This window comes from Saimiri boliviensis, chromosome X, assembly GCF_048565385.1.
Source record: "Saimiri boliviensis isolate mSaiBol1 chromosome X, mSaiBol1.pri, whole genome shotgun sequence".
NCBI lineage: Eukaryota > Metazoa > Chordata > Mammalia > Primates > Cebidae > Saimiri > Saimiri boliviensis.
In genome coordinates, this window is record NC_133470.1 from 129,305,906 (window position 1) to 129,325,421 (window position 19,516).

General features: G+C 37.6%; 1 protein-coding gene and 1 pseudogene across 1 annotated transcript in view; one reads left to right on the forward strand and one right to left on the reverse strand.

Annotated features, from left to right (window-relative positions):
* The window catches only part of IL1RAPL2 (interleukin 1 receptor accessory protein like 2), a 1,129,803-nt gene that overhangs the window by 1,065,541 nt on the left and 44,746 nt on the right, over positions 1–19,516 (reverse strand). The window contains exon 2 of the mRNA XM_003935894.2: positions 102–200. Within this exon, the coding sequence (XP_003935943.1) occupies positions 102–183 (82 nt within the window). The 5' untranslated portion in view covers positions 184–200. The remainder of the gene's footprint in view (positions 1–101; positions 201–19,516) is intronic.
* Positions 6,921–7,808, forward strand: LOC104652635 (prohibitin 1 pseudogene; annotated as a pseudogene).

Genomic DNA, 19,516 nt, shown 5'->3' on the forward strand with positions numbered 1-19,516 from the left:
TCTGTTTAAAGATATTTACAGTTAAAGGCGCAGATGCCCTCTGGATGCTCACAAAAACGATACATTTTCGACCAAATAGTGGCAAGTTGCCAACAACTTACCAGAATTTCTCTTTGACACCATCTTCAGATTTGTGCTGACTACAGAACAGACCACAAGGGCCAGAAGAAATGGTGGCTTCATCTTTCACTTCTTGGCAGCTGAAAAATCAAAATAAAGAATATGAAGTTTGAACCACAGAACACCATTACAGAAACAGTGACAATCTGGTGATCTCTGGCTTTATTTTTATGCCAATAGAAGAAAACATGAACGTTCACTATTAAATTATGTCAGGTTCCCTGCTTAAAACTTTTCAATGGCTTCCGGCTGTATTTAGAGTAAAATCCAACTCCTTCCATTAGACTTTTGAGGGCCTATAGGTGGAGCCCCCAGATGCCTCTTTGATCTCATTTCACAAAGCTCTCCTCCATGCTGGCTATGCTCCAACCACTATGGTCGTTTTATCTGTTCCTGTAATGTGCCAAGGCTTTTTTTTTTTTCTCATGGCATTTGCACTTTGTCTTCCTCCTGAGATACTCTCCACTCTTCACAGTTTAACATCCTACATGTCTCAGTTCCACAAAAAGGCCTTTCCCGACTACCCAATCTTAACTGTCAAATTCTAGCTCATCTCTTTGCTTGTTTTATTCATAAGACTAATAAGCACTTACAGTTGTTTATGTGACAGGAAGAGATTTTACACAACTTTGAGTTCATTTTTAGGTGAACAGTATTGAGTCTCAAGCAATTAGAATGAAACTCTTCCAAAATCAAAAATAACTGAAAAGGACATGGAATTGAACTGAGATGTTAAGTCTCCCCATCCCATAACAGGGAAAGGAGTTTGTAAAGTGCCACCAGTAGGAATTAAGGGGGAAAATCATCTTTAAGTTTTTATCCCCATTGAGTTTAAGAAAAATCGTAAATTGGTTACCTATATGGTGACTTAACTAGGGTCCTTGAAAATAATCAGAATATAAGCACCACTGAAGTACATTGGGCTCATCATAAACTCAAGATAGAAAAATGGCAAAGGGAGGTATGAGGGTGAAACTATAGCAATCACTGAAATAATGAATGGAAGAAAACCTGGAAAGGCAAGAAGTCTCTGGATAACATTTAAAGGTCCAGCATTCTATATAAAGATTTTTTTTAAATAATTAGTTGTACCTAAAGGTATAGAGCCTTACCCAGAACGTAAGAGTAACAGGGTGATATCGAGTACTTGGTAGGATTCTTTTTTCTGAAAATTGACCTCAAAGATCTACCTGATACTCTAAATTCAGAAAACTTCCATTTTGACGTCTGAAGCCACTAGAGCACAATGAACCAATGCAGCTAGTTCCTTAACACCTCATCCCAACTCCATCAATAAACAATGAAACCTGGAAAGGAGAAGACCACCTTTTGACAAAGAAGACAGGCTTTTTCTTTCCCAGTTGACCATATACTTACCATCAGACATGCTGAACTTCTCCTGCACCACTGGAGCTAGGATAAAGAATCTTGGGGAGAGGTGGTATGCTGGAGATTTCCAGATGACGAGAGGATCAAGATTAATTCTCACCTACTCCCAACATACAGCCGTATCTGAGTCCCAAGAGGCATGGAAAATGAATTTGGCATAAACCCAAAGGTCCAAGCTGGACTAGGTAAATAAATGATTCTTGACAGAGGCTTTGCAACATGGGGCAAGATGAATGCATGTGATAAAAAAGTGATATGATGGCACCAGCTGAAGGTCTGACAGAGGATGTAATAATCTTGCAAGGGATTTCCAATGTATAGAGGAGATGCTTGGAGAAGTTTCCCATTAGCAGGCTGTTATAACTACCTGTTTATATAGTACCAACAGACGGCTAGAAGAGCAATTATGACCAACCAAGGAGAAGACACACACAGTCACAAGCATCTGTCTTTTTCCTCTCCTTCTTCCTCAGCAACTCTCCTCCCAAAGAAATAACCAAAACAGGAACAGGGGAAAGGGGATAAATAAGAAGAAATGAAAGGCTACCATACACACTGCAAACTCCTAGCCATTAGAGACATACATCCCATCTGTTTGAAGAAAAAGGAAGAGAAGCATTTGCATCAGATAGGGGCTTGGAATAAGCAAGACAAAGGCTTTAAGATTAGAATGAAACTTTCCTAATATCTGAAAGCAGCTAAAAAGTTATAGAATCAGATTGAAATGTTTATCATGGTCCCAATCTCCCAGCAAAAAAGGGTAAATACAACAGAACACAGTAAACAGCAATTAGTGGAGAAAATAATACCATTTCAAGTTTATACTCCAATGAGTTGAAACACTTAATGAATCAGTTACATTTATTAGCTTGGTTGTCTTTGCCTACTCCTTGCCCAATAGAATGTAAACTTCATGAGGGCAGCCACTTAGTCACTAACTGTTGTATCCTCAGTACCTAGTATAGAGCCCAAAACATAACTGATTAATAAACACTTTTAATGAGTAAAAGAACAAGATCTATGTAGATAACATCCTATCAAATGTTCATGTAATGCAAATGAGTGGAAACTTTTGTTTTTTTTTTTTTTCCAAGTTACTCATTTATTTGAAACAGAACATCTCTTGTCTAACATGGGACTATCCAAATCTGAGAAGTACCATATTTCCTGCTATCATGAACACTGTTGGTGCTCTGTCCATGTCCTCTTCGGCCCATTCTAAAAGTCATCTGCAAAAGTCTTCCTATGTTTCTCTGCCAGAGGGGCTTGTCTGCAAACGCAGCTGGACCAGCATAGGAGGCAGACTAGAAGTGCCAGGTTGTTAATACTCACTAAATGATTCTCAATCAATTGTAAAAGCTGGTGAACAAATACCCCAGCTCCCTCACCCTTTGGTATGTACCAGCACTATTGAGTGGCAACCTGCTTATTTGCTTTACCTACCTTCTAGTCTGACTTTGACACTTCCTTGCAGTACTTCCTGGGATCATTTCCCAAATAAACTACCTACATCCAAATCCTTTTCTTAGAGTTCTGCTTTTTGGAGACCTCAAAAGTCTGAAAAGACCATTAAGTACTCCACACGATTCTTTGTTTTTCATAGACCTTGTCTGTCAGATCTCCAGATGATTATGCAGGCTCTGGACTTTCAAAGGAAAGCTTATTATTCAAAATTTTCTTGAACCAGGTGCTCATTTTGGCTCCCCTGTCTTATCCCTCTATTTAGAACTTATATCACCCCGGTGACTTTGTTAAGAATATTGGCTCATCTCTGCTATAGCTCTTCCTGCTACATGTATTCACTTGGTTACTAACTCAACCATGCTAGTTATATTTTAGGAGTCTGCCAAGTTCTCCTTACCCCAAACCTATTTATCCATGACTGTACCTTCACTATTTCTGGCTGAAAGCTGACCGTTTGTAGGGACCATAACCTGCTAAGATAGAGTATCATTTTTAGCATTCTGATATTTTATAAATGGTGGCAAAACAAAAAAGATGATTTGAGAAAGGCCTTTAAAAACCCTGTTTGCCCAGTGGACATTATGTGATGATATTGACCCAAAACATGAACTATATTTTGTAACTGATATTCAGATATATGTAGAAAATAACTAATGCAGATATATGTCTAATTCCCTATTTAATTTACCCCTCCCTATTCTTTGCAAAACAAAATAGTTAATGTTTGACTTTGACTGGGGAAATCATCACTGGAATTGAATAACTACAGAATTATTTTATATGCTACTTTTCCTGTCAGTTAAAATCCATCAGAATTAGAAAAACCTAGCATATAAAGTTTTTAAGTACATATATTTACCAATCCCATTTCCAAAGGAGTCAATTAATTCAACAAACTTCGCTGAACAACGATTATATTTTATGATGATAATTTATTGGGTACTTTGTGTGAGCCACTGTGCTAAACCGTTTTATGTCATTTTATCCTCTCAACAATCTTATGAGTTATTATTTTCCCCATTTTACTTTTCAGAAAACTGACCCTTGTGACTTATCCAAGATCATGACATTAATAAATTATGGAAAAATGATTTGAATGTAGGTCTGTGTGGCTACGAACTCCAATCTCTTAACCACTACTGAACTATTTTTGCCCTAGGAGTTAGATGGTATGGGAGTCATAAACCAAGTTTAAGATTATAAAATATAACTTCTTTTCTTCAAGGAACTATAACCTCACTGTGGAGATGCATGTATAGTAGAGTACTTAGTCAAGTGCAAGACAATGAAGAACAACCTATATTTGTTAAGTGCTAAGGAAATACTGAAAAAAAAATAAGTGTTTTTTAGCATGTTCAGTAGGTGACTCAGATTTCCCATTGAAAGGGAAAATCTGCCAAACTGGCTCAATTCAAACAGTCAAAGAGAAAGGCCAGTGTAATTAATCTCCTAACAGTGTTCATCTACAACAGCAGTCGGCCTGATATATCATCACTGATCAAGGAATATCTTGCAACATTCCTTACAGCCCAGTGGTGACTGGGCTCCCAACATATGGTTCCCACACATCTGTTGAAATAGTAAAAGTTTCAGAATCAGCTTGAGCTACTCCTGGAAATCTTACACTGAAATTTAGGTTTATTACCTTATAACTTTTTTCTCTTGGTGATTTTACAACCAACTTACTGTTGTGTGAATGAAGTGTACAGAAGCATGTATAATACCTACTATGATGGCAATTATTCTGCATTCAATCATTTCAAAATTACTTTTTTTCCTAAAAAGAGTCTTCCTCCCTGCCATGGCTATAACTATGCACTGGTTCTTACTCCTGAAGTTCATATTCCCCTGAGAGCTTTGTGTTTACTGATTCCCTGTGGTCAGTTTGTAAAAATTCCAAAAGGCCACATGACGAATTCTAAAGAATGAAGATGCTAAGATAATGGCTAATGAAGGCATTAGCGTTCCTCTCCTTGGAGTATCAAGTCCTGAGATAAGTAATGCCATATTGAAGAGAGAGCTTTAAAAAAATGTAATTGAACTAAATCATTTGACAGATAATTGTAATGATGATGTTATGCTTGAATGACTTTCAAGTATGGTTTGCAAATTACCTTTTTCAGTTTTTTTCCTTCCTCCCTTAAAGTACCAGATATGCCAGGTTTCTGGTTCATGCTAATTTTTTACAGTACCTATATGGCAAACTCTTGACTCTAGAAACCAAAACAGGTTTAACTTATGAATACATTTGGACACAGTTAATAGACCCAATCTAAAATATCAGCTAGTTGCAAATAGCACACAATTATATGTCATTTCTTTTTACATTTTTGCAATCAGAGAAAATTTTGGTATCTTCACAAGGTTTTCATATACGTGTATATGTGTATGTATAAAATCATACACATACATACATACACTCACAGAGAGGCAGTTCTTTAGTCAACACACATTTATCTCTTTTTTTTACATTTTGTAATGCTATAGTAATTTGCGATGAAGTCTGGTATTCATGCACACATGGCCCTGAGTTCCTGTTATCTCTTCAATCAGAAAACAGAGATGCAATAACATTAACTAGGTTCTGTATACTAGGGAGAGAAAGTTGGCTCTCAAATTCAAATTTGAGAGGACCTCAGTAGTTACCTAATCCAGCTTTCAACCAATCAAGAAATCCTTTTTACAGAATTCTTGTATCTAGCCTATTCTCAAGCACTTCTGTCATTTGAAAATAACTGTATAAGTGGCAGCCAACTCTGTTGTTAGTGCTAACCGTATTTCTAATCTGAGGTAGAAATAAAGAGACACAGAGACTGAAATCAACATAGCCAAAGGCACACAAATAAGAAAACAGAGAGATAGCAAAAGATAGAGACAGATGGATAGGACACAGAAAGGGAGGTTAAAATTCACAGAAGAGAAAGAGAAAAAACTTGAAGCAGGAGAGAAAAAATTAGAAGCAGAGACACAAAAAGTTGACATAGCAAAGAAGGGGAATAGATAAGAGGAATAATGAGTGAGGAGCCATTGAGAGACAGCAGAAGGGGCTATCTCAGGACAGACTACACAGAGAAGCAAGTATAAAGGGAAAAACTGGTATAAGTAACTATAGGGTTTCTTTCTGATCTCTATAATTATTATAGCCCCAGTTTTTAGTACATAGTCTACAAAAATGAAAATTTCATTTCCCAGCCTCCCTTGCAGCTGGATATGGAAAGGTATTGAGTTCTGACCATTAAGACAAAATCAAAAGTATTATGTGTGACAGGGTTATGTGTGCCTTTTTCAGGGTTTCTCCAGACAGGAAACCTAGTAGTAGTAGATATAAGGTCTCACAAGCAATTTACACAAAAAGTCTTCAATCATACTCATTGATCAATAAGTCTTACTCATTTTTTGTTGTATCTAAATCCCTCATCATCTAACATTTTTTCCATCAATAAAAGTATTTGTCAATATTCCTCTCAAAATTTAATGTACACTTTCATACATTCCAAATGTAATGTACACATTAATATTCTGTTTGAGATTAAAAATTAGGACAGCATTTTAGAAGGCAATTTGATAGTATTTGGCAAAAATTAAAGTGCTCAGGAATTTATTTTCTATTACTCGATACTACAGCAATCCAAATGATTTTGCATAAAAATATATGCACATACAAGGATGGCCAATGAAGTATGCATTGTGAGGGTGAAAATCTGCTAACAGACTAAAAACCTTTTCATGGGTAGGGGTGATACATTCATACTATGGAATACTATACAACCATTAAAGAGACTAAAGAGACGTGTGGACAGACATGGGTAGATCTACAAGATATATGAAAAAAATATATGATTCTACATATAATGGAAAAATCTATGTTTGTATGCATGGTTAAGAATGTGTGTGTATGTGTATGGAAATCCATAGAAAAAAGCTTGGAAGTATGTGTGGCTGGGGAATTCATGTGGAGGTCAGAGTGGAAGCAGGTGTGAGAGGGTCCAGCAGAAGAAAACATGGCTGCCAAAGTGTTTGAGTCCATCAGCAAGTTTGGGCCGGCCTTAGCTGTTGCAGGAGGTGTGGTGAATTCTGCCTTATATAACGTGGATGCTAGGCACATAGCCGTCACCTTTGACAGATTCCATGGGTATCAGACATTGTGATAGGGGAAAGGACTCAGTTTCTTACTCCATGGGTGCAGAAACCAATTATCTTTGACTGCCGTTCTTGACCACATAATGTACCAGCCATCACTGGTAGCAAAGATTTACAGAATGTCCACATCACACTGTGCATCCTCTTCCAGCCAATCACTGGCCAGCTTCCTTGCATCTTCACCAGCATCAAAGAGGACTATGATGAGTATGTGCTGCTGTCCATCACTACCAAGATCCTCAAGTCAGTGGTGGCTAGCTTTGATGCTGGAGAACTAATCACCCAGAGAACTGATCTCCAGGCAGGTGAGTGACGACCTTATGGAGCGAGCAGCCACCTTTGGGCTCATCCTGGATGATGTGTCCTTGATACATCTGACCTTCGGGAAGGAGTTCACAGAAGCAGTGGAAGCCAAACATGTGGCTCAGTAAGAAGCAGAGAGAGCCAGATTTGTGGTGGAAAAGGCTGACCAGCAGAAAAAGGCGGCTATCATCTCTGCTGAGGGTGACTCCAAGGCAGCTGAGCTGATCCCCAACAAATTGGCCACTGCAGGAGATGGCCTGATCGAGCTGCACAAGCTGGAAGCTGCAGAGGACATCATCGCATACCAGTTCTCATGTTCTTGGAACATCACCTACCTGCCTCCTCCAGCTGCCCCAGTGAGGGCCCACCCTGCCTGCACCTCTGCAGACTGACTGGGCCACAGCCCTGATTATTCTTAACACTGCCTTCCTTCTGCTCCCACCCCAGAAATCACTGTGAAATTTCATGATTGGATTAAAGTGAAGGAAATAAAGGTAAAGTCACTTCAGATCTCTTTTAAAAAAAAAAAAGGTTTGGAATTTTTAAAACTACTATAATTCTTAGAAGGGGAGTGGATAAAGTCTAAGGTTGAAGGGTAATTTTCACTTTTTACTCAATATAGTAATTGTGATCATCAACTCTGTTCTCAAAATACTTAGAGCTCTTTGCCTTCAGTCACATGATATGACCACACTTCCCAGCCCCATTGTAATTGATGGGGCCATGCAACTGATTCTGCCCAATGGTTCGTGAGCAAAAGTCGTTGCCCATAGTTGCGTGTCACTTCCAGGCCAGATCATTTATTTGTCAACGTGATGCCTTCCACAACTATCTTTCCATCTGCCACAGTGACTGGTAATGTTTATGATGGTGGTTGCTCCATCACCCTGGGTTGCAGAATGAAGAGTCACAGAGTAGAGCTTCTAGCCAACGTGTTACATAAGTGAAAAATGAAATTTTTCTTTAACAAACCATCAAGATTTGGGATTGTTATAATAGCATAATCTAATTTATTCTGACTGATACCATTGAAATGTTTAAATTTTAAACTGAATAGTATACTTTCTGGATATATTGTAAAATTAATATGATGCCTACAATAGTACACAACATTATCTATGTAGAAAATACAAATTGCAATGAGCCTATTATGTGCCAAGATCTAGATTCAACATCATCATCAAAATGTAACATTTCAAGGGTAGAGGCTATGCTTTTTTTTCCCACATTCCCAGCACCATTGACTAGAACACAGTAGGTATGCAATTCATTCTTCTTGAATGTTAAATAGACTTTAAAAGGTTTATCCTAAATCTGTAGATTTATATTAATTCCTATGAAATGTCATTATGTTTGTTTTAGTCTATTATCCCAAATTGTGAAGACCATTTCAAAGCATAAGGCATTTATTTTGTTAACTCTCCCACCTCTTTTTGTGTCATCTGAATATTTCATAAGCTTGCTTTCTCTGCCTTCAATCAAGTCAGTAATTTTTTAAATTCTGAATAAGATATGACATAGAACAGAGATCTGTGGCATATCACCATAGATCTCTCTACATGTCAGCATTAATCCATTAATCTAGTTGACCAACTGAGTATGAATCATTTAACTATACTAGAATCTATTTAACTAGCCCATATTAGCACATCTTGTCATGAGAGATCATGCATGGTATAGACCAGGCTTTCATACTGATATATCAGTCTAACAATTTTACCAAAAGAAAATAACAACTCTGTTTAGTCTGATTTGCTCCTAGGAGCCATTAATTTATATATTCAATAAATGTACTGTATGCCTATGATGAGAATACAATGGGAACATGATAGGTATGGTATCTACCTTCTGTGTAATCACAGTTTAGCAGAAAATAAAAAAATGCAAACAACAACAATGGAGTGTTTTAAATGTAAAAGAAGAAAAATGAGTGTTTTAGAGGAAAGAAAGAAGAAATCAAACTCAGGCTTATGAGAAAGACAAAGTTGTTTGGAGAAAGTGACTTCTAAGTTGAAACCTAGAGTGTGTTAGGAAAGATTGTTCTAAAAAGAGGCAATAGCATGGACAAAGGCCTGGTGCTGAGAGGGCATGGAATATTCATTGAAGTAGAATGCGTTTAACATGGCAGAATAACAGTGTTATTAATAGGAAGAATAGAGAGTGTTGACACTGGCGAGGTGATGAGGGGTTAAGATCATGTACAGATTGAGTTGCCTATAGTATATCTAAGAATAGATATTAGTGAAAAGTTGGGGATAAATATAGAAGTTAAGGAAACAGAATTGGTATATATATTTGGTAGTCTTAAGCACATAGATGGTATTTAAAGTCACAGCAGTAGCTGAATTACTCAAAGATAGAGGCAAAATAAGAAGGTAGCAAAGGATAAAGTATTGAGAAACACCAACATTTGAGTTGGTGAGGTTCAGAGTAGCCTACAAAAGTGACTAAGAAAAAGGTAACAAGAAAGGTACAAGGAAAACCAGGAGGAACACCAAGAGAATAGCATATTTCAAGAATGACAACTACATTAAATGACAGGTGATCAAGTGAGTCAAAGGCTCAATGTGGCACATATACACCATGGAATACTGTGCAGCCATAAAAAACAATGAGTTTGTATCCTTTGTAGGGACATGGATGAACCTGGAAACCATCATTCTTAGCAAACTGACACAAGAACAGAAAATCAAACACCACATGTTCTCACTCATAGGCAGGTGCTGAACAATGAGAACACGTGGACACAGGGAGGGGAGAGCATCATACACTGAGGTCTGTCGGGGGGAACTGGGGAGGGACAGCAGGAGTTGGGGAGTTGGGGAGGGATAACATGGGGAGAAATGCCAGATATAGGCGATGGGGAGGAAGGCAGCAAACCACATTGCCATGTATGTACCTATGCAACAATCTTGCATGTTCTTCACATGTACCCCAAAGCCGAAAACGCAATAATATGCATATATATTTTTTTAATGTTCTTTATATTTAGCCAAGTAAAAATGCTGTTAACCAAAAGAAGATTGTCAGAAACAGATCAGTGGTGCAGCAGCGTTAGAATCAGACTGAAGAGTAAACTAAAGGTAGGGAAGTAGAACACTGAGTTCTGAGTGGCGATAACATTCACAGAGATTAGCTGTGCTAGAAAAAAGAGATATAAGGTAAGCATACGGCAGGAGGTCAGAAAAAATTTTTTTAATTGATATTTCCCTCACGATTAGACTGGATTCACTGGTTTGGGGGAATACCACCAGACTTTTTTTTTCTGTTAGTGAATAGGAGAGACCTAAACAAGCTCTTAATGATTAGGGAAAGAAGCCAGAAAAAGGGGAATGGTCAAAGAAAAAGAAAACACAGGGTTTCTTTATCGGGTAACGACACACACACAAAAAAAGGATTTTAAAAAAAAGGTTTTGGGACCTCCAGTGGAAGAATTTGACACATACAGGAGGATTTTCTCATCTTCAAATGAGAGGAATGCGGAAATTACAAATGATGGCGTAGGTAAGTGTGTAGATCTTGTGGTGGGAAGTTGCCATCTTGTGGTTTCTACATCTCTGTAAAACAGCTGGCAAGTTTATCTGTAGACAAGGGAGAGTTGGATGTTTGAGGAAGTATATATCTTCTCAATAATTAAGTAGTTCATTCTAGGATTTTTCTAGCATTGAAGATTAAGTTCACTGATTCAAGTTTCTGGAGACCAAGTTTTTATTTTTGTTTGTTTCTAATTGAAACATTTAAATATATCTAATATTCTTATACTTCCGTTTTTTCTATGACTTACTTTAAAAATGTTTTCAACAAGAATTGAGTGGCAATAGCTAAAAGGGGACCTTTTCTGTTTACCACCATGCCAAAAAAACTTTTCTAACCCCGTTAATCCTATGCATTCCCTTTTCCACACTCCAGCTAATTGAGGTTTTATAGTATTGTAGAAGTAGATCAACCTCATTACCCTTGTGCAAAATACAGGGAAACTGAGGTTTAGTAAACTAAGTTATTTTTACTACAGCAAGCAATCAATTGGAGGCAGAGCAAGTAACTCACATTTTGTAAAGTTTATTTGCTGTCTATTTGGGATCATTAATATCAATGATTTAATATTTTCTCCTCACTGACCAATAACTATAATACTCTAAAGTTACCCTTAGGCAAAAGAAAAGTGCAAGTATCTGTCTCCCATCCCTCCATTTTCAGAATTCAGTAAAATTTATCCTGCTGCCCTACAAACTCATATTTAGTACAAATCAGAAAACCAGGCATCTACCTGCCTCCTTCAATTGGGCATCCCTACTTGACTTCTTTGTGGAAAAAATGATGATATTTATTTCCCCCTTTAAATTTTCTGTTTTAACCTCTTTAAGACCCCAGGTAGCAACTGGTTCACCAGACATAATTGTTTTTGAAAATGAACTAATGGAAAAAAGTTAAAAGTTGATCCTCAGTGATATGTATTTTAATTTAGTCTTCTAGGGATTAACTCAATAAATAAACAGTATGTCTTTTAATAATAATAGCTATCATTATAATGATTACTAGCCTGGATATCTTATTTCCAGATCACTGGTGTTCCCATATATTGTCAATAGAGGCAGAAAAGTCCTTGCAAATATTAACTACATCCTGGGCTCATACTAATTGTTTCTTAAAGCCTTCAAAAACTTTACCTCTTCCCCCCCAACTGATACCCTATTTTTTATCCCCCTTTTGCTGATCAACATTCGTAGCATCTATCAAACTAACAATGATTTAAACTTAACAACCTAGCTCAATGTTAGAAAGCCTGCAACAAAACAAACAAACACTCTGATATACTGGCAGTGAGAATATAAATTGTCATTCATTTTCTGGAGAACAAAATAGCTGTTATGTTTACATAATAACCTTTAAAAATTACCTATCTCAGAAAACACAGTCAGACTCATGTACAAGGATGTTATTCTAACATTATTCCTGATACCAAAACTAAAAGATATCCCAAAATACAGCAAGGGATATGTCAGTTACAGTGTGTTTTATGATAGAACATGATTCTATCTTAATGCAAAATTTTAGGCAAAAACAAAAATACAAACGTTTTAACCCAGTATATCTTAAGAAAATAATCCAAAATGTAACTAGAGATTTATGTATTATTATGCTCATCTCAACAATACTTATACTACCACAGCTGAAAATATGCAAATGTCCAAAAATAGATTTGGTAAATTATGGCATGCCCATATGGGGGAATATTATACCATTATTAACAATTAAGGGAGGAGCTTCAAGATGGCTGATTAGAAGCATTTCATGTCCTCTTCCTCTACTTTCCTCCACTTAAAAGAACCAAAATAGTATATGGACAGTCACAATTAAAATATATTATCCAAGAGAGAATACTGGTATTCAACAGAGAAATGACAGTAAACATCTGAAGTAGAAAAAAGAGGGAGAGAAGCAGGCTGCCTGGCCAGGACTGGGTAGTAGCTGGGAGTGACTTCCCGATTCAGGGAAAGGGTGACTGAGAGACTTCCAGTGACCCGTATTCTCACTACGGAATCATGCAATCCTTGCTATGGAAAAACCCCTTGACCCTCCCAACCCCTGAAACTAACATATGGAGCTGCCAAGAGACCTTCAGAGAGAAGTGCTCCATAGAGAGAGCCTGCTGGGTGCCACACCCTTTCTGAGACCTAAGCAGCTACAAAAAGTCATCATTTTCAAACATAGTTTCTGGCAGACTGACTACAATCCTGTGGCCCAGAAACACTGGAACTGAGGCATTATGGAAACTTGGGTTGTCAGGCTTTCAATGCTGCCACTAGGGAGCAAGCTGGGAGCATTCCACAACCAAGACTAATAAGACATGCAGGTGTGGGCTGCAGCTGCTGGTGCTGGAAAGTGAGCACTGCTGGGATAAAGAATGGGACACAGGTAAGGCATTAGTCACCACAGGGACTTGGTTGCCAGCTGAGTAGGGACTCCTGCATCTGGGTTGGGAGCATGACCTCGGCATAGGCTACTACCGGCAAGGCTGGGGGCCAAGCCCCACTGGGACCGGAATATGAAAGGAATGTACATTCCTCATCTACCAGCCCAGGCTATAGCCACTGAAGATGGTCCCACCTTCTCCAGTGGCAGGGACTCAGCACAGCTGCTATCATCCCTCACCTGAGCACTCCACCTGGAGCGTGAGGATCACTCAACCTCCACCCACCACAGGTGGTACCATCTCTCACCATTAGGGGGTCTGACCAGCAGCTTACCCAGCCTAGTTTTGCCATTCCCAAACCCAAGGCAGAGCACGTAGTCTGGGGTCCTCGGGATTGCCCAACCCGGTCTACCACTGTGGGCACCTGAGCACTCCTCCCAAGGGCATAAGGTTGGGCCTAAACTCATAGCCACTACCACCTCAGCTGGCATCTACCTGCAAGTGCCACGTGCAGGCCTGAAGAGTAACCAACCTAGCCCATCAAAGCCACTACCAATATCAATGTATACCTCTTAGGACACAAAGAATCATCACATCACTGCTACTGACATTACCCATGCCATGTCTGCTGCCCAGGGGCCTAACCCACCTACCCAGTCATTGCTGACACAACTGGCATCTGAGCAAGTCACCTGGAGACACAAGAACTGACCTGCCAGAAATTGCCAACACAGGTGCCTGTGTACACAGCTGTGGGGCCCAAGGACAGGCATACTTGGCCTGCCACTGCCAGGGCCTGAAGAGTGACCCATTTGTCATCCCAGTGCCCAGCACAACTTCACCGCAGTCTCCATTAACAATCATGACCTAAGCTACTAAGGAACTCACAGGTATTACCAATGCTATATACAACGGAAGAAATCACATGGAGACAACTACACTACTGCATGAACTCAGATCAAAGCCAAAGAGTCCTCCCCAACCAGCATCACAGATACATCTTCAGGAAAAAAGTCCTCCTCTATAAAAGCAAATTCAAAAAAAATCTAAGAAGTGACTATTACACCAGATGTAAATACATCAACATAGGGACAAAAGAAATACAAAAAAGCAAGGAAATATGACACTTACAAAGAAACATAATTATTCTCCAGCAACGAATTTCAACAAAAAAAGAAATTTATGAAATCCTGGAAAAATAATTTTAAATAATGATATTAAAGAAGCTTGGTGAGGTACAAGACAACTCAGATACACAACACAAATCCAAAAACCAATTCAGGATGTGAATGATAACTTTACGAAAGAGCTACATATCATTAAAAAAAAAAAATCAGAAATTCTGGAATTGAGAATTCAATATGTGAAATAAAAAATACATTTGAAATCTTCAATAATAGACTAGGTCAAGCAGCAGAAAAAATTTCAGAACTTGAGTACAAGAGTTTTGAAATAGCCCAGTCAGATAAAAATAAAGAAAAAAGAATTTAAAAGAATGAACACAGCCTACATGACATATGGGATACAACAAAGCAACCAAAGTTTTGAATTCTCAGTGTCCCCACAAGGTGAAAAGAAAACAAGGAGGATAGAAAACCTATTTAATAAAATAATAGCTGCAAACTTCCCAAGTCTAGGAAGAGATTTAGGCATCCAGATACAGGAAGCTCAGCCATCCCCAGTCAGATACAATTCAAAAAGGTCTTCTCCACAGTATATTATAGTGAAACTGCCAAAACTCAAAGAAAAATAGAGAATTCTAAAAACAACAAAAGAAAAGCATCTAGTCATTTATAACAGATTTCCCCCATTTGACTAAGAGTAGATTTCTCAGCAGACACCTTACAGGCTAGAAGAGAATGGGATGACATATTCAAAGTGCTGAAAGAAAAACCTACCAGCCAAGAATAACATGTCTAGCAAAAGTATCCTTCATAAATGAAGTGGAAATAAAGTATTTCCCAGACAAGCAAATTCTAGGGAAATTCGTTACCACTAGACCAAACCTGCAAGAAATACTTAAGGGAGTCCTAAACATTGGAGCAAATGGACTTTTACCATCCTGAAGACACATGAAGGTATAAAACTCACTGGTAAAGCAAACACACAAAGAATGAAAAGAAAGGATGCAAATGGTACAACTACAGAAATCTACCAAACCATAATGTCAAAAAATAGCAGAAAAAGAAAAGAACAAAGAATATATATACAACCTGAAAACAATTAACAATGTGACAGTAAAAAAGACTCACTGATCAATAATAATCTTAAAAACAATTAACTTTCCACTTAAATGATACAGAATGGCTAAATGAATTTTTATAATAATCCAACTATATGCTTCCTACTAGAAACTCATCTTGCCAGTAAAGATGCACATAGACTGAAAGTAAAGAAATGGAAAAAGACATTCCACACAAATGCAAATAAAAAGCCATCTGCTACTGACATCACCCATATTATGCCTGCTACCCAGGGGCCTAAGAACCCACCCACCCAGTCCACTGCTGGTAGAGTAGCCATACTTGAAACAGACTTGAAATCAAAAGCAGGAAAAAAAAGCCAAAAACTTCATTATATGACAATTATAAACATATACAGATCCAACATTGGGGCACCCAGATTCACAAAGCAAATATTGCTAAACCTAAAAAGAAAAAAAGACTGCAATAAATAATGGGGGATTTCAACATCCCATTCTCAGCATGACACCTAACAGTGAACCAGAAAAAACAAAAACCACTGGATTTAAACTGGACTATGGACCAAATGGACCTAATAGACATTTACAGAACATTGTCCAACAACTTCAGAATACATATTCTTTTCCATAGTACGTGAAACATTCTCCAGAACAGGCCATATGTTAGGCCACAAAACAAATCTCACCAAATTGTTTTTAAAAATAAAATTTTATCAAGTATCTTCTCAGATCACAATGGAATAAAACTGGAAATCAATACAAAGAAGAACTTTGGAAACTATGCAAATACATGGAAATTAAACAACATGTTCCTGAATGACCATTGGGTAGATGAAGAAATTAAGGAGGAAATTAAAATTTTTCTTGAAATAAATGAAAATAGAAACACATTGTCCTAAAACTTGTGGGGCCTTGCAAAAGGAAACTAAGAAGTAAGTTTATAGCAATAAATGCCTACACTGAAAAAGTAGAAAGCTTCCAAATAAATAATTTAATAGTGCACCTCAAGTAACTAGAAAAGCAAGGACAAACCAAACTCAAAATTATCAGAAAAAAGTAAAGATAAGAACAGAACTAAATGAAATAGAGATCAAACGAATAATGCCAAGGATACAGGATCAACAGAATGAAAAGTTGGCGTTTTTTTTTTTTGAAAAGATAAAATTAATAAGCCATTAGCTGGACTAACCAACAAAAAATATAGAACACTCAATGAATACAATCAAAAATGAAAAAAGAGACATTGCAACCAATACTACAGAAATACAAAAGATAATCAGAGACTATTATGAATACCTATATGCTAATAAACTGGAAAACCTGGAAGAAATGGATAAATTTCTGTTTAAAAACTATAAAACACTAATGAATGAGTTAAACAAATGAAAACATGCAACTTACTAAGATTGAATAAAGAAGAAATAGAAAATGAGAGTAGACCAATAATGAGTAATGAAATTGAATCAGTAATAAAGTCTCCCAAGAAAAAACATTCAAGACCAGATGGCTTTATTGCCAAATTCTAGCAAACTTCCAAAGAAAACCACCAATTATCCTGAAACTATTCCAACAAAATTAAAGAGGCAGGAATACTCCCTAACTCATTCCACAAGGCCAGCACTATTCTGATACTAAAACCATATAATCAGACACACGCACACATGCAGAGAGAGAGAGAGAGAGAGAGAGAGAGAGAGAGAGAGAGAGAGAGAGATCTACAAAACATTACAATTGGAACAGTCAAAGATTCATTAAGAATGATGTGGTCCAATTGAGCTTAACTAATTGCACTACCTGTATAATAATAAACTGGTAGAAACTGATATGTCATCTGCAATCAAAACATTACTTTTTTTACTGAGTTATACCCTAAAGACACACTTTACAGATAGAAAAGTTGGCAGGATTCTTACTGAGCACACTGATTTGTATTTCCTACCAAATGTCCCTATTTCTTAACTAAACATTAATAAAAGAGCTAAGTTCTAGGCACATATTACTACTTGGCATCCATCAACGCAGAATTATTTTTATAAGGAATTGTTAACCCCAAATATTTTCAACTCTGTATTTCATATCGCTTTGGGGCTACCTAAAGACTTTTAGGACATTGATAAAATAAAAAACAAACCATCTGGTCATCTCACTTTGAAGTCAAATACTGAATTATGCCACAGGGTCATACAAGTCTGCCCCCACCACACACACACATGCATGCGTAAGACACTCACAACTCAGTTATCTCTTAATTTAGTCAATAAACACTGAGAATCAATATATATACTTAGCAGGCACTAAATATACAATACTGTGAGGAAGACAGACATGATCCTTGCCCTCATGAAACTAACATTCCGTTGGGAGAGACACACATTAAACAACTACTTAATCATAATTATAGTAAGCATTAGAAGGAGATATACATATAGTCAGAAACCCAATCTAGTACATGGCAGTCAAAGAAGTCTTTCTTGAAGAAATAATACTTGTCTAAGCTTTAAAAACTAGATAGGATTTAACTAGGCAAAGGGGAAGAATGTTTTAGAGGAAATAAAATATTCCAGGGCTTTGTTAGTATAATCTGATTCAGAAATTAAAGACAGACCAATGTAACTGGAGCAAAGAAGAGTGGTGGGAGAGAAAGTTGAGGTAAGCAGCAGCCAGAACCTGCACGCATCATAGGCCTTGGTAAGGAATTTGGACATTATCTTAAGTGCAGTGGGAAGCAAAATGTTCAGCAAGGGAATTGCATAATCTGACTCACTGTTTTGAAACAGATCCCTCTGGCTGCTGTGCTGAGAATGGATTAAAAGAAGAAGCAGGGCTAGTAGGGTAGCATTCTCAAAAACTGACACTGTCTTTCAAAGGTAATATTAATGTGTTGACATGATGGCCATTAAGATATTGATGAAAAGACATTACTGAACCAGTGTGAAAGACGAGCTTAAAATATACAGAAAATAAAAGGTCATCAGAAAGTGATACTTTTGTATTTGCTTTATGTCCCAGAAACCAGTGACACTAACCCTGGCCACAGACTCATGTTGCCTACTTTTTATATCCTGGCTACTCCTCTGATGGGAGGGGAGAAAGTCTGGATGCACAGAAACAGATTGGAAGCCATTGTAGTGGTCCAGATGAGAGATGATAGTGGGCTTCTCTACGGTAATAACAGTGAAGAAAGAGGAAACATTCATTGATTACAAGTATATCTAAGAGGTTACAGATATCTCACATAACTGAGAACAGCTCTTTGTACATGTTCACATACTGTCTCTTCTGACTTCTTCCAAATAAAATGTTCCACCGAGACCTACCATTGTTCCCTTGTGTTAATATTTGTTCTCCTTCTCTAAAGATCATCTTTTCTTTAAAAAATATAGATATATTTCTTATGTCTAATAGGAGTGTTACTTAAACTTGACTTCTCTATCTGCTTTAGGGAGCTCCAAAAGACATAAATTTATTTTTATGGCTCAATTTACACATGTTCTTCTGGACACTATGGGAGACATGAATATCTAGGAATGTTGTCAAGTTCCCTACATACTTGAGTTTGAACACTGCAGGGAACAATGATAGGCTCAAACTCACATCTTTAGGAAGTATAACACCTCACTCCAAGCCAAGGTATTGTTAATGCCTTAAACAATAATGCTGAATAATTTATATAGCAATTTAGATTTTAAAGCAAAGAATTAGCTGAGTGCAGTGGCTCACACCTGTAATCCCAGCCTTTGGGAGGATAAGGCAGGAAGGTCACTTGAGGTCAGCAGTTTGAGACCAGCCTGAGGACATAGTAAGACCCCACCTCTACAAAATAAAATTTTTTTTAATTAGCTGGGCATAGTGGTGTATGCCTGTAGTCTTAGCTACCTGGGAGCTGAGGTGGGAGGATAGCTTTAGCCCAGGAGTTTGAGGTTACAGTGAGCTCTGATCATGCCACTGCTCTCCAACCTGGACAACAGAACAAGTTCCTGCCT